General features: G+C 29.8%; 3 protein-coding genes across 3 annotated transcripts; 2 read left to right on the plus strand and 1 right to left on the minus strand.

The window, feature by feature from the left end:
• Positions 1-466: 466 nt before the first annotated feature.
• LOC148201196 (putative xyloglucan galactosyltransferase GT17) lies at positions 467-2997 on the minus strand. The gene is made up of 2 exons (XM_088113929.1): positions 2248-2997; positions 467-2143 (listed from the first exon to the last, which is right to left on the minus strand). The coding sequence occupies exons 1-2, from the start codon at positions 2837-2839 to the stop codon at positions 1329-1331; spliced, it is 1407 nt and encodes a 468-aa protein (XP_087970055.1). The 5' UTR covers positions 2840-2997; the 3' UTR covers positions 467-1328.
• A 4708-nt stretch (positions 2998-7705) lies between these two features.
• Positions 7706-14310, plus strand: LOC148201197 (alkane hydroxylase MAH1-like). The gene is made up of 2 exons (XM_088114162.1): positions 7706-7966; positions 12773-14310. Exons 1-2 carry the CDS (start codon positions 7783-7785, stop codon positions 14116-14118), a joined length of 1530 nt encoding a protein of 509 aa, XP_087970288.1. The 5' UTR covers positions 7706-7782; the 3' UTR covers positions 14119-14310.
• Positions 14311-20899: 6589 nt separating this feature from the next.
• LOC148201198 (E3 ubiquitin-protein ligase complex slx8-rfp subunit slx8-like) lies at positions 20900-23937 on the plus strand. Its single transcript, XM_088111447.1, has 5 exons — positions 20900-21221; positions 21399-21450; positions 22592-22674; positions 22912-23138; positions 23859-23937. The coding sequence occupies exons 1-4, from the start codon at positions 21054-21056 to the stop codon at positions 23134-23136; spliced, it is 528 nt and encodes a 175-aa protein (XP_087967573.1). The 5' UTR covers positions 20900-21053; the 3' UTR covers positions 23137-23138; positions 23859-23937.
• The last annotated feature ends 1554 nt before the right edge of the window (positions 23938-25491 follow it).

Raw genomic sequence — 25491 nt, forward strand, 5'->3', positions numbered from 1 at the left:
TACTCGATGGTTGTGTACATGTGTTTAAACACGGTTATATATAAAAATATCCTAATATTAAATACAATTTTTCTTCTTGTAGTGTAAATTTTGAAAACCACATATATCAAATCAGGACACACATGAATTGTGTTTCTAACTTTATATCATTGACTAAATAAAATAAATAAAAGAATATCGAATCAAACTGATGATAAATTATGACACTTTTTTTAAGGCGATGGAATATTATCTAAGAATTTTTAAGTCAAACGTGTTCGGTACACAGTCTTTCTTCGTTATTTTTGAGGAGTCATGCATGACAACAAATCTCAAAGAAATATAGAGCAGAAAGAAATAGACCACATGGTGTTGGTCAATTTGTACGCAAATATTTGGCTGAACGTTTCTTGGAAGAGCATTTTTCTTCCGCTAATTGTGCATTTACCATACTATAATAATAGCATTAGAATAAAAAACTAAACCCTAATTGAAATATATTACAGAGTGGCAAATTCAAAAACTATAATATAATAATTTCATCAAAATGTGAATAAAAACACTAACCAATTAGGAATGAAAATGGATTGGATGATACTCTATTGGGATATTAATACAAAACCAAAAACTGTTGCCTTAAATGTACGTCACTTTCCTCAACACACAATCCCAAACATTATTAACGATTCCATTTATTGCTTCTACCTTCCTCTATTCACTGCCACCACCGCCATTTACACCTCTAATATCTCACAACTTGGTCACAGATTGAGCCGAAAAAGGAAAAAATAAAATAAAATAAAATAAAACTTGGTCAACTCAGAATGTGATTAGCTTTAAGCTTATAATCACACAATTTTACTTTTAACAATTTAATCATTTTTGTGAAATTGATTGTTTCATGTATTATAACTATACTGTTTTCTAATGTTCTAAACACATGACAAGTTAATGGAAGATGAGTATATTAGAATGGATGAAAAAGACTAAAATCACATATATACCTTTAAACAAACCCAATTGATAAATTAAAAGCTAAAACTTGTCACCAAAACACATGTATCATAATTGCAATCAATTCTGACTATACCGATTATTTCCCAAACCTGTATTTTCTGTGGTTAAAATTATTTATGAATACTTTTATTAAAAGAAGTTCTCTTACAAACTGAAACCAACTTAATAAAAATAAATTTCTTACATTAAATTAAAATATAATTCTAAAAAATCGAACTATTTCTACAAATGAACATGTTTATAAATTTTCCATCCGTGATTAAAAACTCTATCATTTTTTATTCATTCTTTTTATAAAAATGTCATGTTGCCATGCACGCGCTTCAACATGTTCAAATGTCGGCGCTTACCAAGCTTCTGGTTTCGTCCAAAACGAGCCGTGAGAGCTGTTGCAGCGCGACATCCACAACATCCTCAAACCCAACAACTCCACTCGCATCGGGGTGCGTGTACGTGAGTTTCGGGATCAACCCAATGACCACCTCACGCATTTTCTCAACCTCTTTCTCTTCAACACTCGCAAGCACATCTTCGATCCTCTTCTTCCCTTCATTCACCTCTCTCTCGTCTATGAATACCGAATACGTATCCCTCTCCGTAGGAAAATACCACACGTACTGTGTATAAGCAGTATGTTCTGAGAAAAACACGGGAATACACCCGGCAAGAACCGAGTCGAAGGTTGACCGGCGCGTGAAGGAGTCTCCGGGGGCCTGAAGACAGAACGTGGACTTGCTCATAACTTCCAGAACATTCATGGGGTTGTGGCACCGAGCATCACCACTGGCGCACTGTACCAAAACGCAGCGTTCCGATGCGTCGCATTGCGTCACGATGTGGTCACGGACCTTGGCTTTGGCGAGGTTGGGACGCGTGCCGCCGACGAAGGAGAAGAGGAACGGACGAGGGCGTTGGCGAACCCTGTTCTGCCACGTAAGCATCTCGGAGAGGGTTTTGGGGTGGAAGTAGGAGGGGTAGGGGATTGCGAATTGGTTGTGTCCTTGCCAGGGATGTCTTTCCACTGTTAGCACCGACATGTTTCGGACAGTGGGTAGGTTAAGGAAGATGTTTGCTCCGAAATCGGGTCCATCTTTTGTGCGCATGAAATCCCACGCTGTTCTCCCCACGGCAACAAAATGGTCTTTCCCTACACGTAACCAAACACATTTTCCTTTTTACCATTATATATATATATAAAATATATATAATGCAGCAATAATGCAGGGAGATTTAGGTTACAGTTCTTTTTACCATTGTTCCTTTTCCACCATGGTTGACTCTGGAGGAAGTCAACAAGATCGACGGCCAAAGCATCACGGAGGGTGAGATTGTGCTCACGGAAGACGCTGGAAGCGTGAAGACCACCATAGAAGGGGATGTAGAAGAGACGGGCGGCGTGGGGATCGGAGGTGCGGCAGGGGTGGTTCTGAAGACGCGCGTGCACGATCATGTCCCCGATGAACTGGTGTGTGGCGTACCAGGAGGGAGTGGGAAGGGGTTGGCCAAGGCCATTGTTAGCGACATGGGGGCACATGTTGGTGTAGATGTTAAGGTTCTGACAACGTTGGAGGAGTCCTAGGTTGAAGCGCGAGGGGAGGGCGTAGATGTAGAACAACGGTCCTGATCCTTGGCATGTTGTGGTAGTTTGGTTTTGTGATGGTGTGAGGGGATGGTGATGGCGAAGAAGAAGAAGCCATGAAAGAAGAAAGAGTGATAAGAAGATGGTGTACCTTAACTTGTTGGTGATTATGTGATTGTGGGGTTCTTTGGATTTCGAGAAGGATGGTGTTTGGGAAGGAAGAGAGTGCAGAGGGGTAGTTGGTGATGGCTTGCGGAAGAACATGGAGGAAAGCGAAGAGGAAAAAGAAGAAATTGGGTTGTGTTGTGTTGTGTTGTTGCTGATGGATGAAGGAAGACGGTGACCTGTTTGGACAGTAGATGGTAGAGTGATTGGTAGGTGTGGAAGTCATTGTGTGGGACACAAACTTCTACTGCTGTTGGTCAAGAACAAAGGCCAGGACAGCTTGGAACAGTTCTTAAGCATTACCTTTCATGAAATTTTCATAACAAAACACATTATATTATCTTTAAATAATGAATAAAAACAAAAACATTATATAATATAACTATATATCAGGTAAACTTATTATTTTAATGTTATGGATTGAAAATAATATCAACTTTTATGTTTACATGAAATATTTAGCTTTGAAATATTTATTTGATGTGAATCTTGATTTTCCTTTTAGTTAGTTTAGTTCAATATTATGATCAATGGTAAATTATAATACATAACAAAGATATGAAATATTGAAAACAAAATATTATTAAATTATTTGTATAATTTTTTTAGATTTCATTTATCCAGATTATCCTGAAAATTCGCAAATCAACCATTATACGAAGAAGGTCAACAAAATTAACCTATAATGTATAAAACCTACCAACTTTTTCATACTAAATCATAGCGGGCAAAAATAGGATGGATGAGTCTGCATTGCCTATGATAGAATCTAATACGTGTTCATCATCAAATTGGTCGTGATATATAAGGTTTAGTTTGTAAATATTGATGAAAGTTTGTCTTAAAAACTAAAGGTGATACAAAACATTGAAAAAGAAGAACGTATTGGAATGATGAGTTAGGAAAATGTTATTTGGACAACAAAAGTTTGACACAATTTTGACAACGGCGACGTGGCAGCTGTGCATTGGCTCAGTGAACCGGGGTGAGGGGTATTTTGGGTTTTTTCTGGTTTGTTTTCAATTCACTGAGCCAATGCACAGCTGCCACGTCGCCGTTGTCAAAATTGTGTCAAACTTTTGTTGTCCAAATAACATTTTCCGATGAGTTATGCGATGGATAGAAGATTCCAAAAGATAAATATATCTTGGAACACTTCATTTTTGCGTCGTCCAAAGTTGAAAAGATGCGTTGAATCACTTTCTCATATAATTTGTTAAGTCTGTCTTCTTCTTTGTCTTTTTCCCTCAACTTTTACTTTTTATTTTCTCCAACGTGTTTTATTCTTCCTTTTTTATATTATATGTGTGTAATTGATGTTTACTAATTATTATTATTATAAATGATTTTTTTATCTTTTTTGTTGCACGTCAAAATTTTAATATAAATTAGTATTGTGTTTGCATCTCTGTATTATTCTTATGCATTGTACAACTAAGCAACTTGAACATCATGATTATGTATAATTCAATATTAAAGTTATCCTTGAAACATAAAAAACAGAGCAATTTGGATTTTGGTCCAATAATGCGGTGACACAAGAATCACTTCGTTTCACCATTATTAATTATTGAAGAAATTCTAAAGAAAAATCAGAAGAAAATCCATGGTTGGGTTTGTTTATGGGAATACTTTCTCGCAAAAAGAAGAGTGAGTATTCCTTCAATTGATGTTCAATAATTAACCAAGAAATGAAAGGATTGATTTATGGAAAAATGCTGTTTCCATAAATCACAATTTTCTAATCCATTTTTCACATTTCAAAACATCTTAGTATAATAAAAATCACAATTTTCTAATTCAATCCAAATTCAATTTTCAATAACAAGATTAATACATCAATTTCAACATATCATCACAATTTAAGGCATAAAAATCATTCAAAAGCGAGATTAAACATAAAGCTATAATTAGCTTCTCTCACAAGACATTTCCCTCAAACAAGAATTTTTCTGAAAAACCAAAATTTATTGAATTCCTTACCCAATCAACAAAAACCCTAATTATAGTTTTTATGCCTACCATTATGATAAGAAAGCAATAGAGTCGTCAAAAGCAACTTTGAGTAATATGTATGGCTTTAGAGCCACACATAACTCTAGGAATCAAAACCTAAAAGAGGGAAAACAAGACTTATTTTGTATAACTCTTTGATCGAATGGTTGCGTAAAGCTCCTCATGAAAATCACAAATATGATTCTTGATCTTCGAATGAACGAGTAAGCTAGAGACTTTAGAGGGTTTGGTTGTAGAGATGATAATTTTATAAAAATGAACTTTAGTTATTAAAACCTTTATATAACTTAACCCTTTAACATTAAAATATTATAGTGGTCTATTTTAAATAAAACCACCAATACATGTTTAAGTTCAAAAAAATGTAGGAACATGCAAATCATAAAAAAATTACCAATTTCTTATTTTTCTACTTCTTAGTAACTCAATTTGTAAATTATAAGGAAAATGGTTGTTTGCTTACAAAATATAATTAATTGAAACATGATAAGTGACAAATTTATGTCGAAAATAAGATATTTTAGATCACCACCTTTGAACTTAAATCTTTGTTTGTCCTTAAACAAAATACAAAATCAATTTGTACATAATAACTTAAAACAACTTTTTTTATTAGTTAGTTCAAAAACTAATATCAATTCTCAAGTTGTTGCTCATAGTACTAAACGGTATTAGAAAGTGGTTTTAAGCCTAACTCAACCCCACAAAACTGGCTTGTAAGATGAGGTTTGACCCCACTTATATATTATAATTTGGCCTTATCTCTAGTCGATGTGAGACTTCCAACACACGTGGAACAAAATACTCACATAGATCTCGCTAGGAAAGACTCCAACCATGACTCTAATACCATATTAAAAAGTGAGCTTAAGTCTAATTCAACCTCACAAAACCGACTTATAAGGTGAGGTTTGCACCCCACTTATATATTATAATTTGGCCTTATCTCGAATCGATGTGAGACTTCCAACAAACGGTGTCATATTACTAACAGTAAGACACAAAAATGCAAATTCATTTCATAGTTTTGAATCAATAAAATTTCTCTCATCAAAATTAAGTGCAAGAGATTTTTCTCCCAATTAAATGTTTTACTCTAAGCAATATCTTGCAGCTTCCACTTAGTTTATATTTTTGTTTTCAATAACTATATACACTGTTATAATGGTATTTAAAGACTTGTAATGTAGAAATGTCAACTGTGAAGAAAATATATTTGTACAAGATAAACAAAACTTACTGCTAATTGTTTTTTAACAGTATACACATAAAATAAGTTTCTCTATTTCTTTTCCAACCTTATTTTAATGTTTTTCATCTCTCCTTTCTAAATATATCCAACTTTTTCCCTCATCACTCTGCATTAATCCGTTTTAAAGTAATCGTTTTATTCTTCTGTGTTTGATTGATAACATCTGATATATTTTCTTTTTCATTCCATAACAGCCCAACGTGCTTTTGACAACACACATTCTGATAGCCTATAAGCAAAATGAATAATAATCATATTAAACATGGCATTAGTTGTTGGAAGTTAGAAGCGCAACAGACTATCATTATTGCGCAATGAGTGTAGCCATTTTTGTATGCAATTATTGTACTATATAAAGACCATAGCAATTTTTTGTCTCAACTTTATATTGCAGTATTTATTGTGAAAATTGGGGGAATAAATGGGAATCCTCCTCGCCGACAATATTTTCAACACTGTGTCTAAATCAATTTAAGAACTTTTAGAAAAAGTACATATGAAAAGTTAATTTAACGTGATTTATAAAAATTTATATTTATATTAAATAAACCACTGCTAATAAAAACAATAAATATAATTTAAATTGTTATATAATTATTATCATAAAAAATAATTACTAAAATATCTAAAGTATATATTTTTCTTTATGCATTGATGGAACTAGACTATTATGATTATGATAGAAAATTGCATTAGATGTTGAATTTAGAGGTATGCATACTCCCGCATTGACTACCAATTTAGAGTATATAAGTGAATGCAAACCTTATCTTAAAAGAGAAGGTTCACCGGAAAGACACAAACATCAATGACATTTGAGCCCAATCACATAAGGGATTAACATCATTTTCTGTCCAAAACCTTAAAGCAATGGGTTAATGGATATTTCATCTTCGTATAATACTCTACTTTATCATTTCTATCCAATGTGGGATTTTGACTCACTTGGATTTTCAACACTTAACATGATATCAGAGCTATAGTTATAACCTATTTTAGCGATATTTGTTGTTTGTTGAATATATTGTTCCACTTCCTACCAAATCATTATTGAACCACTTATTAATATCTAATCTCACGTTTGAGAGTTAGACTTACTAAGTTTTGTAGAATTGAATTAGAATGATCTAAACAACATACTTGCTTAAAAAATATTGAAAGAAATATCATTGTACTTCACCGTGAGTAATCCTTACTTTTCATAAGGGTAGAAAAATATTCAAATTCTGTTCTAGTTGGTAATAACTCTTTCATTCATTTAGATTATTACAGTTTATTATATATTTTTTGATTAATTAAATTTTAAGTATTTCATAAATTTAGATTTTAAAATTGCTTTAATTCATCAATCAATTTGCTTCTAAAGGTGAAAAAAAACTAGTTAGATTAGGAAATCATCAAGAAAAAAAATGAACTAACAAACAATAAGATATAGAAGTGACAATCAGCCTAAGAGAAAAATCAATCCTCAAAATATTTATACAAAAAATTAAAAAAAAGTTGGGTAATTATAAAACGAAAATTTAAAAGATTTCACAATAGCTTAGAGTGTCCCCAGGAAATAAATTTCCCATCTATCAGTACCAAAATTTTCCATCGAATCATTCTAATAAATTATACGACTTTGGGGGAAAACTCTCAACTAATAAATTTGTGAAGCTCTCATGCCTAGGAATAAATTTGCCCATTAAATACATCTATAAAAATCACCAAATACTTCTTTACCTATAATCAAATTTCAAACACAGTTTCTTTAACTAAAAAAAGTACAATAATGTTTTTGTACATTTTTGTGTCTGTATCCATTGTTCTCTCCTTCAGGTTCTTCCACATAAGTTGGAGACATAATAGAGATGCACCCCTCCCAAATTGGCCGATCATGGGTATGTTACTAGGTGTTCTACAAAATTTGTCCAACATTCACGATTATACAATCTTAGTTTTGAAACATTATGGAGGTACTCTGATGTTCGAAGGACCTTGGCTCACAAACATGAACTGCATTCTCACTGCGGATCCCATGAACGTGCATCACATCACAAGCAAGAACTTCATCAACTATGGGAAGGGGTCCCATCTGCGTGAGATTTTTGATTATTTTGGAGAAGGGATTATTAACTCTGATAATCTCCATGCATGGAAACTAGAGAGGTCAATACTTCATTCACTGCTTCAAAGGGAAACCTTTACCATCTTCCTTCGAGAATCCATTCAGAAGAAGCTAGAGAATGACCTAATTCCATTTCTTGATCATACATCCGAGGTTGGAACTGAGGTAGACCTACAATTTACCCTTCGGAGGTTCACCTTTGACATTGTCTGCTATTGTTTTCTTGGCTGTGATCCTCAGACCCATAACAAGATTTCTAAGCTTTCACATCCTGTTTATGAGAGAGCCACGGTTGTGATGGAGGAGGTGTTGTTTCACAGGCACATTACACCAAGATGGTTGTGGAAGTTGCAGGAGTGGCTCCAGATTATAATTTTTTTTCTTTCTAAGTATATATCAAGTGTTTATCAATATCTTGTATCGGATGAACAATGATATACTATGATTTTCTCAGTGGATTGGTAAAATGTAACTTACAAAACATTTTGCATTTCCAAGCTAGCATATTTCCACTTACGTACTCTACATAACTCTTTCTTTGAATACATACGTCATTTTTTTATCAATAATATTTATATATTATAGAAATAAAACTTATACGAATTTTTTGATAACCAAGATATTAAAATGGCCATTATAAATTGTTCACTAAATAGAGAAAACAAATTAAACTCTACAAAATTATTTTAAACATTAAAACAAAAAATAAGTAAATATATATTTCCATGAAAGGGTTGTAGGGCCGGTTATTTTGAATAAGTTAAACAATTGAAGCATATCAAAACGAAATAAAATAATGACTGTTTTTTGGTCTCGGTTATGAACCGAAACATAAAATTCGCTATTAGGCGTCGATTTTACAATAACTGAAACATAAAACATTAATAAATAATATAAACAAAACAAAAACCACTCACTAGTGGTGTTATTTCTTTAATAAGAAGTGACTAAAAAAAACTTGAAATTCTTAGTCTTAGCAAAAAATTATTAAAGGATGGTTAGGAGTGAACTTTTTTGGATCAACTATAGAAGAGGGTTAAATAAAATCCTAAACTTTTTTCATGCAAGCAAAACTAGACAATCTAATACAACCAAAACAAAATCAATAAAACAATTTTATATTGGTTCACCCAAATCAGAGAGTTGCAGTGGAATGATTAATGTAACAATAAATCAAGAGGGGGTGAATTAGTTTCTTATCGCAAATCGTGTCTTTAATAATTTTTTCTTGTAATTCAAATTCTTTAACGATAAATTAAAAACAAATAAGAGAGTAAGGAAGAAAATTATACAAATGATTTTATAGGGTTTAGATCACAAGGATCCTATATCTAGTTGTTAATCTCAAATGAGAATTAACGATCTATTATCACAAAACCAACAAAATTGTTACAATCACAAAAAGATAAAGAAGTTTAAGGTTTAGAACACTTCTTTTCTTATCCCAAGAGATGAAACTCACTTCTCCTAAAAGTTACAAGGGATGAACACATCTTCCGAATATTTAAAAAAGGTTGACCACTTCATTTAAATCTTCACAAAAGATGAGAAGCTTTACTCAACATCTAATGAACAAGTTAATGATTGAGAAATATACCGATCCTAAACAATAAAAAAAAAATTTACTCACTATTAAATATTTCTATAAAATTTAAATATAAAAAAAAGATTTTTAATGTTTGATTGAGTTAACATAAATAATTTTGAACTTTATTTTTTTTATTTTAAAAGTATCTTTATTATACCTAAACACTGTTATAATTAAACAACAATCCTAATTAAACTTATCTTTTAAATTAATAAAATTTCATACCTTTTATATTTGAGTCTATAAATAATGCCACGTTTTGATCAAATCATAGATGTAAAATTTTCAACAAAGCGTGCCATTGGAAGCGTGCTATTAGTTGGTTAACTACTTTCTGCAATTTCGTACGAAAATTGGAAGTATTCCCATTGCACAACACTTTTGACAAGCCATATATCTAAACATTTTTATATATACTTAAAGTTTAATTTAAAACTATTTACTAAATTTTATCTTTTATTTAATTATTGATCATAATTATATAATTAAATATTCTTTTTACCTTTTACTATCAACATATAAAAAAACTTACAAAACTATTTATCGTAATTAATATAGTATGAGATTTTTGACTGATTTTAGTTTCAAGAATCTTCTTAAAAATAATAGCAACAATAACCATAATAATAATAATAACCATAATAATAATAATAATAACAAATAATAATAACCATAATAATAAATAATAATAATAATAAATAATAATAATAATAATAATTAATAATAATAATAACAACAACAATAATAATAATAATAAAATAATAATAATAATAATAATAACAATAATAATAACAATAATAATAATAATAACACAAATAATAATATTAATATTAATAATAAATAATAATAATAATAATAATTAATAATAATAACAACAACAATAATTATAATAATAAGGGTTAAATATGTTTTTATCCTTTAACTTTCAATGAAAATTGGAATTAGTCCTTCTTCAAAACTTTGGCCTAATTTAGTCCTCAAACTTTAGAAATATGTGAATTTAGTTCTTTTAGCTAAATTTTGTTAGGTTTATTTGATGTTTCAAGTGCGTTTCATGATAGCATTTGAGTTTAATGTTAACTGAGAAAGTTAACAAAATTTAGTTAAAAAGACTAAATTCACAGATTTCTAAAGTTTGGAGACTAAATTGATCCAAAGTTTCAAAGAGGGACTAATTCCAATTTTCAATGAAAGTTAAGGGACCAAAAACATATTTAATCTTAATAATGATAATAATAATAATAATAATAATAATAATAATAATAATAATAATAATAATAATAATAATAATAATAATAATAATAATAGTTTGTATAGTAATTTATGAAGCTTAAATCCTAACTAAAAACATTTTACTAAATAAACATTTTCATATGTTTTGAAGGCATAATAAGAACGTGGTATACTATCTAACGACTTATTTTTTAAAAATAATCTTGAAATTAGTTTTTAAGAATTCGTCTACAATAATAACATGTAGTTTTTATCTGTTAATTATTTTTATCATAATATAAATTATTTTTTAAGAATTCGTCCACAAGAATAAAGTTATTTGAAGTCATTCTTCTTCCATTCTCATATGACTCTAGTGAAATAATAATGTAGCTTCCTTGTATGGTTCTCCATTAACTCTAATTGTAATAAAGAGAAAAACATCATCAATAATTTATAAGAAATGTTCAAATTCGATAATAACACATTTAAAATATAGAACAGTTATTACATCAGCTTACATATTGAGAAAACTTTCAAAATGGAAACCTTATCGAACTCGAGAGTTTACGTAAAGTCGTGAGAGTCGAGTAAACTCGACTCGTATAAACTCCTAAAAGTTTATTTCAGATGAAAAAATATTATATAAATAATATCTTAATTTAAATAAGTCTACAAAATTATATAACTTTAAATAAATAAAATTTATAGATATATTGTTCATAAAAATAAATATTGTAAAACATAAATACTTGGATTATTGTCATTAATTTTGATGCATTTCACTAAGGAGGCGAGACGATGGCAATGACCATGGAGAGAGACAGAGAGATGCGAGAGATAGTGACAATCAGGTCATGAAACCCTAAATCCCAAACGACCTCATTTTTTCTTAACTTTTCCCCCTTTCAAACTCGCATAATTGCTCCAAACTCTCAATTCTACACTATCCTACCGATTTCACAATAAATTCTATTGAGTTTACGCAGAAAACGAGTTTACTTTCAAGATAACTCCAAGCCATGTTTGGAAACGTAAACTCGTACGAGTTTACGAGTTAGCTCGAGAATTTGATAACCATGCTCATATAAATAACCGTTATGAATTGCGAAAAATAATAAAAGGGGATTAAACTTGGCCCAAAATTGTTGAAATAAATTTGTGATATCATAAGCAAAAGAAAGGGAGAAACATTAAAAAGTTAAATGAAAAAAAAAAAGTGAAAGACATTGTTGAATACTAGATGACGAGTGATCAATTCTTGCTTTCTTCATAAGGAGGGTTAAATATTGAAATGCTCTTGCCATTGGTGATAATTCTCTCGCTCACTTCGATTATTACCATTCTAGCCATTAAATAGTCAATATTAATTGTTTACTATTCAAACATTCATCATATATTTTTTCTATTAAATAAAAAATAATAATATCATGTGTCATTTTCAACATAAATTTCATATCTTATGATCACTACCAAATTCTCCTTCCCCAAGCCATCATGCTTTAATAGCTGATTTGACATTTGATAAAACCCTCAACTGATAAATTTGTGAAGCTCTTTATACCTTTGTCGTACTTGTCCATTAGATCGCATCATAAATATCACCACAAACTCTGTCCTCACCCAAATTGAAACACAGTTTCTTCGACCTGCAATATACGATAATGTTGTTGTATATTGGAGTATTTCTACCCATTATTCTCTCCTTCATATTCTACCAGATAAGTAGGAGACACAAGAGAAATATACCCTTTGCAGTTTTAAAATTACCAATCATTGGTATGCTACATTATCTTCTCCTAAATTTGTCCAACATTCACGATTACGCAATCTTTGTTTTGAAACATTATGGAGGAACTCTGATGTTCGAAGGACCTTGGTTCACAAACATGAACTTTATTCTCACAGCCGATCCCACGAACGTGCACCACATCACCACCAAGAACTTTAGCAACTACGGGAAAGGGTCCAATTTCAGTGAAATATTTGACGTTTTTGGAGGTGGGATTATTAATTCTGATAATCTCCATGCATGGAAAAAAGAAAGGTCAGTACTTCATTCACTGTTTCAAAGGCAAAGCCTTAAGATCTTCCTTCGAAAAGCCATTCAGAAGAAGCTAGAGAATGACCTAGTTCCATTTCTTGATGATACATCCGAGGTTGGAGCTGAGGTAGACTTACAATTTGCCCTTCGGAGGTTCACATTCGACATTGCCTGCTCTTGTTTTCTTGGTTATGATCCTCACTCTCTTCCAAACAAGAATACTAAGCTTTCTCAACCTACTTATCAGAGAGCTTTAGTTGTGATCGAGGAGTCATTATTTCACAGGCACATCACACCGAGATGTTTGTGGAAGTTGCAGGAGTGGCTCCAGATTGGTCAAGAGAAGAAGTTCAAGGAGGCCAGAGAAATTTTTGATAAATTCTTGTATGAATGCGTTGCAGCCAAGCGTGAAGAGAAAAATAGATGCAATAGCACCAAAGAAGTAGATGATACTGATCATGACTTGCTGGGAGTGCTAATGGAAGAAGGAGATCAAAAGGGGAGAATAATGGATGACAAGTATCTTAGAGACACTGCATTTACCTTTGTCTCTGCTGGAAGTGGCACAATCAGTGCAAGTCTCAGTTGGTTCTTTTGGCTGGTTTCAACTCATCCACATGTGGAAGCTAAAATCCTTCAAGAGATCAAAGAAAATTGCATAAACCAAGATGGAACTTGGATTGCTTCTGGTGTTGAAGAGTTTGGTAAGTTAGCTTATCTCCATGGAGCTATATGTGAAGCACTGAGGCTTTTTCCTACTGTGCCCTATGATCACAAGTGTGCAATAAAATCTGATAGACTTCCTAGTGGACACCATGTTAGCCCAAATACCATGATATTATACTCTTTGTATGCAATGGGAAGAATGGAAGAAATATGGGGACATGATTGCATGGAGTTTAAGCCTGAGAGATGGATTTCAGAGAGTGGAGAGATTATACAAATTCCATCTCACAAGTTCATAGCTTTCAATGCAGGCCCTAGAAGTTGTTTGGGTAAAGACATTACTTTCACTGAAATGAAGCTGGTTGCAGTTGCTATACTGTGGAGGTTTCAGATGAAGGTGGTGGATGGTCATCCTATAACACCAAGAGTCTCTGTGGTGCTTACCATTGAACAAGGCTTGAAGGTTAAGGTTACTAAGAGATGCACTTGACAGAAAGCATTTCAATAACAGATGGCAGATGATATTTATATTAATTTTATGTCTCTTAAAGGTTATGAGCTAAGTTTCAGTTTCTCCTTTGTTTGTGATGGTTAAATAATGTTGTGGTTATCTCGGTTTTAATAAAAGGGAAAATCTGCCGGTGACTTTATTCTCTTACACAGTTCAATTATTGTAAGTGAAATCTGGTCCTCTTTTGTAGCTGATAATGTTTCCTTGAATTTTCACAAAAAGTTTAAAATAATGTTTCTTTTATCAGAAAGAGTGTATATTTATACGATGGGAAAATGACACTTAAACAACCATTTTTGACAACATTTAGACACGCGCACACGTGTCTAAATTTGAGTGGTCCATTTTCATTTAATTTTTCCAACTGGACCACTCAAATTTAGACACGTGTGCGCGTGTCTAAATGTTGTCAAAAATGGTTGTTCAAGTATCATTTTCCTTATACGATGTTTGGGGTATCTTATCCCATATATGAACAAAACAAATGCTTGAAAATATTATATTGGACAGTTTTAATTTACCAATCATTTTCTTACATGAAAACATTCTACCTTTATATTCTGCTTACAAAATCGATAATGACGTATTCGGTGAAGACTTTTTAAATAACTCTACAAATGTCTCTAACTTTCAATTTTCAAAGTGTTTGTTATTCTCCTTTTCAACACTTTTCTTAAACTTAGCAAATTCTTGCTACATCTTCGCTTAAGCTTCCAAGACAGCGGTTATGTCGGGTTTTGTTTCTTTCTCTTCAACCACTTTGCTCCTTGTGGACATCATAGTGCTTTCTTCCTTCATTGAACTAAGTTTTTTCACATATACTACTCGGTCCCATGATTTTGATCATAACTCTGTCGAGATAACATCACTAAGATCAATCATCACATTTTCGAGATATATATATATATATATATATATATATATGAGCTTTGTTATGATTTTGTCCTTAAAAGGCTTTAGAGTCTATGGCTTGCCTAAGACTATCATGTCTGATAAAGACACCAAAAATCTTAACTATTTTTCGAAAACTCTTTGGTCTAGGCTACGAACTAATTAAGCTTATTTTCTCCACCTCTAGCCACCCTAAAACGAATGGTCAAACCGAGGTTGTTAATAGGACATTAGGAACCATGTTGAGGGCTCTTTTAAAGGGCAACCACAAATCTTGGAATGAATACCTTCCCCACATTGAGTTTTCATATAATAAGATGGTTCATAAGACCGACAAGATGTCTCCTTTTAAAGTTGTGTATAACTTCAATCCTTTCAAACCTTTCGACCTCATACCTCTCACAAATCCTAGTGATTTCATTCATAAGGAAGAGGTATCAAAGTCCAAATTTGTGAAGAAAATTCATGAAAAGGTTAATTCAAAAATTCAACACCATACTGAGAGGTATGCCAAACACAACAACAAAGGGAAAAGAGAGTTGATGTTTGAAGAAGAAGATTAGGTTTGGCTCCATTTGAGTAAAGAAAGATTTCCAAAACAAAAGAAGATCCAAACTCAATTATCATAGTGATGGACCTTTTAGAGTGATTTAAAGGATTAATAGTAATGCATCTAGGATAGAGTTGCCAAATGTGTATGATGTGATTGCTCCTTTCAAACATTATACCACAACAATACAACCACCATAGGCCGTGAGCTTCTCACCTTCATCCAACTATTGCTTTCGCACTTTCCACCCATTATCCCCTATATTCCGCACATCTTCACCTAAAGGGACCAAACCCCATAGCCTTTCTTCTAGCTTTGGACCACCTTTACTTGGAGGATTGTTATCATTTATAGTCACTGGATCACTTATTACACGCATCCACCTACTCTATTAGAAATATATCAGAAGTAGATGTTAAAGATAAAGAAGACATTCACGAAATGTTCTCTTCATCAGAAGTTGTGTCAAGAAAATAGTACTACTTCTATAAAAGTACAAAAAAAGCAAGTCTACTCTGACAAGTTGACTTTAACTAACGACTGCTTCACACGACAAGACAAATAAGACATGAGAATCAAGGCAAAAGCTCAAGTCTAACGAATATCTTTTGAGAAACATTTAAATAGAAGAAGATTTGAAGAAAGAATAAAGAGAATAACTTAAAAAGAGAATATTAATATCGTCGAGAAAAAAAAAGCATAAAAGAGCTCAAGATCAAAAGAGAATATCTAGGAAGAAGAGAAAAAGAAAAAGTCGAGAAACACTCTGAAACTTCATTATAATATCAGATTACTATTTGTAAGTAGACAGAAACACTTAACGAGTCAATAGACAATATTCTACTGAATATCTATCCTTTTTGTGAGAGTAATCGTCTAACGATTTGTAAGCAATCAGATTGATTACAAATTTTGAAGAGAATTCAAACACTTGATGTATAACTCAGGAGAGTTAAGGATTACTAGGCAGCGTATTGGGGGATACCAGGATTGTCTAGTGGAAACTGGTAGTGGGTGAAACTCAACTAGTCTAGGGTAACAAGAGTTATTCGCTAACTAAGGGTACTTGGAGTGGTAAAGAATATTGCACAACTAAGAGTGGGTGAAACTTAACTAGGCATTGTATCAGGGGATACCAGGATTGCCTAGAGATACCATAAGTAGTGAAAATACTCAGTTGTAATCTTGTTGAAGATTATAGTGAAACTCTCTAAGATTAGAGGAGACTCGACGTAGCTCAATTAAAGTGAACCAATATAAAAATATTTGTGCATTATTGTTTTATTCTCTTTCGACACTTCTCGTATAAAAACCTGCAGTTGCATTTTTATTTTAAATATAAGAGCTTCCTAAACTAAATGACTATTCTTTAAAGAGGAAGTTTCATCAAACTGCAGCGAATATTCTGAATAGCACTCGAAAAAAATTTATCATTCAAAACTAATCACAAGGTCGAGCGTTTAACAACTTACGTAAAAATCTTTATACTCAACGAAAGTTTTATATCATCATCGAATAATGGCTGTCGATAATATAATATGTTGATAATTACACACAGATTCATTCATTGGTAATTATCGATGACCATAATCCATCAATAATTGTTTTTGACAAAGACATTAACGATGGATCTTAGTAGTCAATAATCCATTAAAAAATGTGAAATACCGACGAAGTTAGAACGTTATCTATGAAATTTACCTACCGATAATATTAGGTTTTCTTGTATTCATTGGTAATTATCGATGACCACAATCCATCAATAATTGTTTTTGACAAAGACATTAACGATGGATCTTAGTAGTCGATAATACATTAAAAAATGTGAAATACCAACGAAGTTAGAACGTTATCTATGAAATTTACCTACCGATAATATTAGGTTTTCTTGTAGTGTTAGTTGACAAATAACAAATTAAAGTACTTCCTGAAGTACAAATCTCTTTACATACCTCTTTGATGATGTAAATAGATATATAAGACTAGATTAGAATATACATTGGTTAAGAACGAAATACAATTTTCTTCCATAATTCATAAATGAAAAATATTCTTAACCCTTTATTTTAACATATGCATGTATTTATACCTCTTTGCAACTGCATAAATAGAACTAAATAAAGAAAAACCTAATTTCCATTAAAATTGTTGAGATGATTAAAGAATTTTTGATTAGATTATACAAAATTTGTCCATATGTAGACATGCCATTTTTCTCTTATAAACACCAGCACCACCAACACCAAATGTTTGATGTTCTCTACATGGGCATTAACTGTTTTAAATATCCTTCACCCAGCCAGCAATGTAGTATCAAATAGAATTATAAATTATTTAAACATATATATTAATATTTTTCTTTAATAAAGTTTTATTACTTTATTCAAAATTACATTAAATATATTAATTAATTTTAAAAATGAAATAAATACCAGATGATATATTTAGTTAATAATATTGTATAATTAAAGAGTACATGATATATTTAAACTCTAAGAACTGGATATTTTAATGTATACATTAAAGAGATTTAATACATTAAGTTGATAAAAAAATGTAATTAATTGACAAAAATTCTATACACTTTAGTAAAAAATATTTTTATTCAACATTACTTCATGATTTAGTTGAATTCTGAGTTCAATAAGGACTTTGAATATTGTATGGATAAATAGAATTTAATTAACAAAGAATTAATTTCCTAATAAATTTATAAAGTTCTATACATGGATCGAATATTTGTTTTTATTGAAAAGTACATCATTTAATTAGATTATGAGAAATGAATAAGGAATTAATGTATGTAGTGTTTACATACATAGATTTTAATATACTAACCTATTTCGAAAAATTAATTAAATTCCTTATTTGATAGATTTACAAAGTTATATACATTCTTATAAAATATTCTTGTACTCCAAATAACATGTAGAAGTTTTATTTTTTTTAGAGGAAAAAGTTAAACTCACAATTTGTATTTCCAATTTCACCACTAAATTATTCTTTTATGTCCATTTCCAATTTCACCATAAGTTATTCTTATATGTCCATATATAAAAGTTGAATTATAAGGACAAGGTCAATTTTTAATAATCAAAGATATATAAATATAAATTTTATTTTAATAAGTTAATTTTATAATACTGAGTTAGAATTAAATTATTTTTTTTAAGATTATATAAAAAGCAATTAGAGTATATCTTACTCGTTTATTGGATATATCCACTTCTTTGATTTTATGTTTAAAATATTCAATCATCAATGTCAAAAAGTGTGTTGCGTATGTCACATCAAATAAACATATATAATGAAATTAGAGTGTATTAGTTCACATAAATCTTATCTTTATAATGAAATTGGTTCTAGTTACATTATTATTTGAGTATTATTTTTTTCTATTATTTTGAACACTCTCAAATTAGTTTAACATATTAAATAAATAGCAATAATATCAAATATTATTGTAATGACACTAAGAATTTGATGAAAAAAATTATTTTAGATAATCTTTTAAAAAATTGAGACTAAATTAAAATATCCAAAATAATGAGTCAGAATTTTAAAAATGTTATAATAGGAAAAAAATAAAGATAATGAAATATATTAAATTAATTAAAAAATAAATTAACTTGTTTAATTCGTTGCCTTTTAATGTTCTATACATTAGTTAAAAAAAGTTTTCCTTATTTTAAATTACATCCTTTTTGTTGTTTTCTAACAACAGTTAAGGTTTATGCCTATTATATAGATTAAATAGAACTTAAAATATATTAATTTAATTAGGAAACCTAATTAAGTTTGATACTTTTATTTATTTCCATAAATTTTATTTAAAAATTACATTATTTAGTTTAATTCTAAGATAAAATAACAATTATTTTTAATGTATAGAAAAAGAGAGTTTAATATATTAATTTAAATGAATTTAAATTTCCTAATATGTTTATTTTTGTATACAATTTAATTAATACTTTTACTTCTGATTATATTCTTTAGTTGAACTAAAAACATGAATATGGACTGTTTTTATGTAAAGGAAAGTAGAATTAATATATTAATTCAATTGTAAAATGAATTAAATTGTCTAATTTATTTCTTTTGTTACGTGTTTTTGTTAATATTTTTTTATTCCAAATTACATTATTTATCTAGATTCTAAGAACTGAATAATAATTAATTTTAATATAGAAAAATATAACTTAATGTATTGATTTAATTAAGAAAAATGAATTAATATTCTAATTTGTTCACTGTAGTACATTTTAGTTTAAATTTGTATTCTAAATTACATTATTATTTATCTGACTTAATGACTGTTTTAATATATCATAAAAGAAAATTAAATATATTCTGCTCATTAGAAAAAATAAAATCAAATGGCCTAATTTAAATTTTTACAAATTTTAAATAATTTTTTTACTCTAAATTAGATGATTTAGTAAAATTTTAAAATAAAAATATATATACTCATTACTTTGATTTTTTTTTTTTTACAGAAGATGTGATACTGTCTAAAGGAGATAAAAGGAAGAGTATTTAATTGAAGATGATTTTTTTTATCAGCAATTGAAAATGACTTAATGTATTAAATGAATTATTTTAAATTAATTAAAAGATTAAAAGTTAAGTTATGTTTTTCAATTAATTAATATTTTACTTTTACTATTAAAAAATCTATTTTCAATAAATATCTTCTCCATTCTTAACTTTAGTTTAAATCATTAAATATTAAATTCTTTTATCAATGAAATTTTCAATATATATCAAGGAAACATAAGGAAACTTAAGGCATGTTTTGAAGTGCGTTATACGTAGAAAGAGAAAAAATAAATGAAACAATTATGAATACAACAATACTATTTAAACAAAACATAATAATAATAATATAATTATAATAATAATAATTATTATTATATTAATAATAATATATAATAATAATAAATTTTAATAATAATAATAAATTATATTGCAAAAAATGTTATAAAAGTTGTAAAATATAAAATGTAATAAATAACATTTAAAATATGAAATGTATTAACGCACCATAAATGTTTAATATATATAAAATAAAAATAACCAACAATTTGAGGAAAAAAACAAAGTTTGCATTCTGTCACTTGTTTGATGAGAAGAGAGTTACATTGTATCAGTTGACGAAATGAAAATTCGAAAGGAGTGTGTGGTCCAGTGATAGTCACACGTGTGGAAAAGCGTGCCACCATTTCTCACATGACACCATCCATCCTCACGTGACACCATTTCTCGTCACTTGACACCATTTCTCACACTCTTTCCCTCTCTTTATATCTCTCTCTATATCTCTGCACTTCATTTTTCTTCTATCTCTTTTCTGTGCTTCTCACCATGCACGTGCATTTCCTTTACCATCTTTTCTAGTTGTTCTTCTGAATTGGGTCTCTCTCTCTCTCTCTGTTTTCTTGCTCACCTTGTTGAACTTTACCAGACTGTGAAGATGAGTTCACGATCTTTGAGGGGAAGTCGTCAGAGAAAGATGTTGCAGCTGGACCTGAACCTGGTGCCACCATTAGAGGATAACACTGTCCAAATCGATGTTGATCCAGATCAGAACGATGCAGATGATGACGACGTGGTTGAACTGTCACCAACTTCATTTGCTCAGGTTTGAAGTTCACTCATATTAACTAAATTAAGTTTAGTTTTCTCCGAAAAAGAGAAAGATCGGTTCCTGTTGATGACAGAGAACTAAGATGTTTGTTTCGATTTTGTTCAGTTTTGCTAGGAAACACTAATTTTCTGTGTATGGTTCTGAGTTTTGTTGTGATTTTTGTTGTCTCAGACTCGGAGCAATCAGAAGAGAAGGATGAAGAGGAGGAGCATTTATGATATAGGTAACTCTTTATTAATACTTTTTCACAGTGATGAAATCATTTTGGGATTTCTTTTCTAAATTTTTCTTGTGTTATATCATCATCATTTTGTCTTAGTTGGTGGTGTTTTTTTTTTATTCTGATTGGATGTGTTGGTATATTGATAAGATTTCACACTTACAGATTATGACTATAATGTATTTATTAAACCTAATAACATATAGCTGTGTATATAGATTGTGTGTTTGATATATAGATCTTTTAACTTTTAATAAATTATTTCCTTTTGCCCACTAAAAACAACAGTGTATATCAGTGTTTTTTTTAATGTTTTTTCATGTGACCTTGTTCCAAATCTGACATGATATGGGTACTGTTATTTGGTCATCACTGTGTTGTATTAATGAGCAAAATTTTTATTTTTTTCTGTGATTCTGTATGGGTATTGGTATTTTCATGAGATTGAATGGTTTGGTTTCTATTTTTCCTCATGAAGAAGTGATGATCCTTAATTTAATTGGCATGGTCACACTGTCAATTTCAAATTTATAATTAGTTTTCTACAATTGAAAGAAAGACATTGTGGTGATGAATTTTTCTTTTCTGAAATAAATTTTAATTTTGAATTGTTTACTTGAATGAGGGTAGTTTGATGGGTTGGAATGAGTTCCATTTCCTTACATGACCTTCACAAATTTTGCTTGTCTACTATCCTTTGCCTTACACCCTATTTTCCTTCACTATGTTTGTTCATTTTTGTGAGCAATTTGTGTCTTTGAAAGAAGAAAACTGTTTCTATCTGTTCCATTGTCGATGAGAAGGTTTTATCTCTAATGAATAACATTATGATTGATGAAATGCAAACTACCGGAGGATCAGCAAATGAGGAAAATAATAGATATTCATCAGCACATATATATAAATGAATCAATCCATGCCCTTAGATTTATGATATATATTGATATAGATATTTATATATATCATTCATAACAGTAAATCCAACTTTAGAATGTGGAAACCAAGAATGTTTGTGTAGAGTTTGCACATTATTTTTGTGGTATATAAGGTATTTGTATACGACTTGTCTACTGAAGCTGTTTATTTCATATATATTCTTGGTATAACTGGGTGGTTTAAGATCTATCATTCATGATCATTGCAGATGATGAGACTGGAGAATTGCCAAAAGAGATAGTAATTGACGGAAAAGTCTATAGAACTGTGGAAACTGGTAGCAGTTCTACGGTAATGAAATCTTCCAAGCCAAACTGCAGCTTAAGATTTCTGCGTGGCCTCACTTACTTTAGTATTGATAGCGTCGACTAGAAATAAAATCAATTTATAGTATATAATAGATATAAACTTCATTTTACAAACTGATTTTATGGAGTTGTATTAAAATCTATTTTTTAACGTGACATCAGCGTATCTATGATTAGATATCGGACCACTCATTAATTTATTGATTTTTTTTTTCCCTAGGAAGAAAATGAAAGGAAAACACCTGAACCTCCTAAGAAGCCGCCTGCACTTGACTGTCCAATATGTATGTCTGCATTTGAAGAACCGATGTCTACGAGGTGTGGTCATATCTTTTGTAGGTGTTGCATTAACACTGCAATAGCTGCACAGGGTAAATGCCCTACCTGCAGAAAGAAGGTTACAAAGAATCAACTCATAAGGGTGTTTCTTCCATCTCTTAGTTAAAGGTAATATAAAAACAACTGATTATCCACTATAGCGTTTTCATATCACTGTGACTTGCACTAGAGATGTCTGCCATTGTTTTCCATTTTTTTTTTTGGATATTTTTCTCTGGGGTATGTGGAATTTAGCTAGTACAGCGATTTAAATGAATATAGGGCATTTAAACATTTTCGTATATGTTAGATGGTTTACATATGTAGGAAGTGAAAAAAAAAAGTTTATGTTGTTTGGTTGAGCTAAATTAAAATAGTAATGATATGATTACGTTTGAGTGAATTTTTGTAATTTTTCAAAAAAAATAAAATAAGTAAAGATAATGTTAAATAAATATAAAATTATTGTGTGTCAAAGTATATTTTCAAATAAAAATGATGTTTAGGAACATGGAATAGCTTATATAATGTTGTAAGCAGTTCATAAGAAAAATAAATCAAAATGAACAACAACAAAAACTTTCATTTTTAGCTTTCAAAAATTATTTGAATTAGTTTTGGTTGTTCCTTTTTATCATACAATTTCATAAACTTCACCTAACTCTTTTATAATTTGCATAACTTACTTGGAGGGCTTCATTTTTTTTTCCTTTTGTCTATGCTTTTCAATTGAATATGAAGGCTTGTTATGGTCTGAAAATACTTTTCGAATATTGTTTCATTAAAGAAAATTAAAAGATTCCTTAGTTTTTGCCCTAATTGGTTGGTGTCTTGTCCTTTTTTTCTCAGGAGATCTCTGTGGCCAAGTCTAACTGAGGAGAATCACAAATACAAAAATGTAATCTCCAGATTTTTTAGTGGCTGCTTTATTTGTTGTGGCAGAAGCCTATTGATTTTCACAAACATGCTATGTTAGCTTAACAAGAACATTCACAAACCCAAGTTTTTTTAACCTTTTAACTTTATTGGTGACTGAATACTCTTATGAGGAATTTATGGATTTGCAATTTGGTGATATAGTATTCCTTTATTTTATTGTTTGACCATAGTACTAATTTTGTTTCAAGATTATGTTTAGTTGCATTGGGTTGGATAAAATGTTGTTTTCTAATCAACTTGGCAAATATTGTTGCAAAATGATTTGCTATGAGAGAAGAATATACAAGACCATAGGAATACAATTGTATTTAGAAATAGACAAAGGTTGGTGAGAAATTTTTTGGGATACGGATTGAAAAACAAAATATCAAAACCAAAATTTTCATACTCTGATTAATGTTTATGTCCAAAAACATGCATCTAATCTATCTTAAAATAGTTCAAAAGTGTGTTTAAAATAGAGGTCTCATATTCTATATTACTATTATTTTTATTTTCATTATGCTATTTGTTATTTTGTTGTTAAGTTCTTTAGGGAGTATCTTTGCAAAGGAAATTATTGTATTTTGGATCTATAAATAAATATATATATATATATATATATATATATATATATATATATATATATATATTTATAAATGATTGTTGAAATTATATATATATTATATATATATATATATATATATATAATATATATATATATATATATTTTAAAGAGTTAACGAGTACTATTAATAAGCCAAGAGAGATGCAAGGTACTTGGAAAGTTATTGAAGTAATTGTCGCCATGCTCATATAATTCTTTATTAAAATATGTAAAACCTTTCATAATATATTGAACGAAATGACTAATAATAATAATAATTAATATGATGTTTAAATGAATAATTTTACTCATGCATTATATCTTGATCTTTTAATTGCTTGCATGCAGATAAGAGCATTAATAGAATTTTGTGTTTCTCTTTTTAAATCAATATGATTTTATTTCTCAAGATTCTTTGTCTGATTTGAATTACCTACTTTGCATGCTTAATTGCCAATTGATTTCTTTTTATTTTATTTCTTTTTAATCCGATTTTTCTATTTTATCATAATCCGGTTGAATCCATGGAAGCAATAAATTATGATAATAGAGACAGAATATAAAACTTGTCCTTTATGATATCAAAAAGATGCCTCTAGACAAATTACAATTCACCAGTAATAGTATCTCTCTCTATTCAATATGATGGATGAATTAATTATGTTATATAAATTTTGAGTCCAGATATTTTCTAGTGAGTTTTTATATTTTCTTTTATTATGCTTTCAAAATACACTTATTTAATATATTAAAAGAGTTAAAATATTTTAAATATCAAAATTAATGTAATTAAGAAACAGATAAAATGCACAATACACAAAAAAAAAGCAATAAAAAAGTACAAATTCATGAACTTTAGGTCTAAGTATTAATAAACAAATTTTGTTAGCGTTTTAGCATGTTGATAGGATATTAGATATGTAAACTCTTCTACTGATTTAGAAGTTACAACTATGA

The sequence above is a fragment of the Vigna umbellata genome, chromosome 4 (genome assembly GCF_029865625.1).
Source record: "Vigna umbellata cultivar VRB3 chromosome 4, Vumbellata_1.0, whole genome shotgun sequence".
In the NCBI taxonomy this organism is placed as follows: domain Eukaryota; kingdom Viridiplantae; phylum Streptophyta; class Magnoliopsida; order Fabales; family Fabaceae; genus Vigna; species Vigna umbellata.

Excerpts from the sequence above, each read along its gene's own strand:
- LOC148201196 (XM_088113929.1), bottom strand. The coding sequence starts at position 2,839 with ATGTTCTTCCGCAAGCCATCACCAACTACCCCTCTGCACTCTCTTCCT. Across the intron at positions 2,144-2,247 it reads ATGGTGGAAAAGGAACAATG|GGAAAGACCATTTTGTTGCC; the intron begins GTAAAAAGAACT and ends GGTTACGTGTAG.
- LOC148201198 (XM_088111447.1), top strand. The coding sequence starts at position 21,054 with ATGAGTTCACGATCTTTGAGGGGAAGTCGTCAGAGAAAGATGTTGCAG. Across the intron at positions 21,222-21,398 it reads CACCAACTTCATTTGCTCAG|ACTCGGAGCAATCAGAAGAG; the intron begins GTTTGAAGTTCA and ends TTGTTGTCTCAG. Across the intron at positions 21,451-22,591 it reads GAGGAGCATTTATGATATAG|ATGATGAGACTGGAGAATTG; the intron begins GTAACTCTTTAT and ends TGATCATTGCAG.
- LOC148201197 (XM_088114162.1), top strand. The coding sequence starts at position 7,783 with ATGTTTTTGTACATTTTTGTGTCTGTATCCATTGTTCTCTCCTTCAGG. Across the intron at positions 7,967-12,772 it reads AGTTTTGAAACATTATGGAG|GAACTCTGATGTTCGAAGGA; the intron begins GTACTCTGATGT and ends AACATTATGGAG.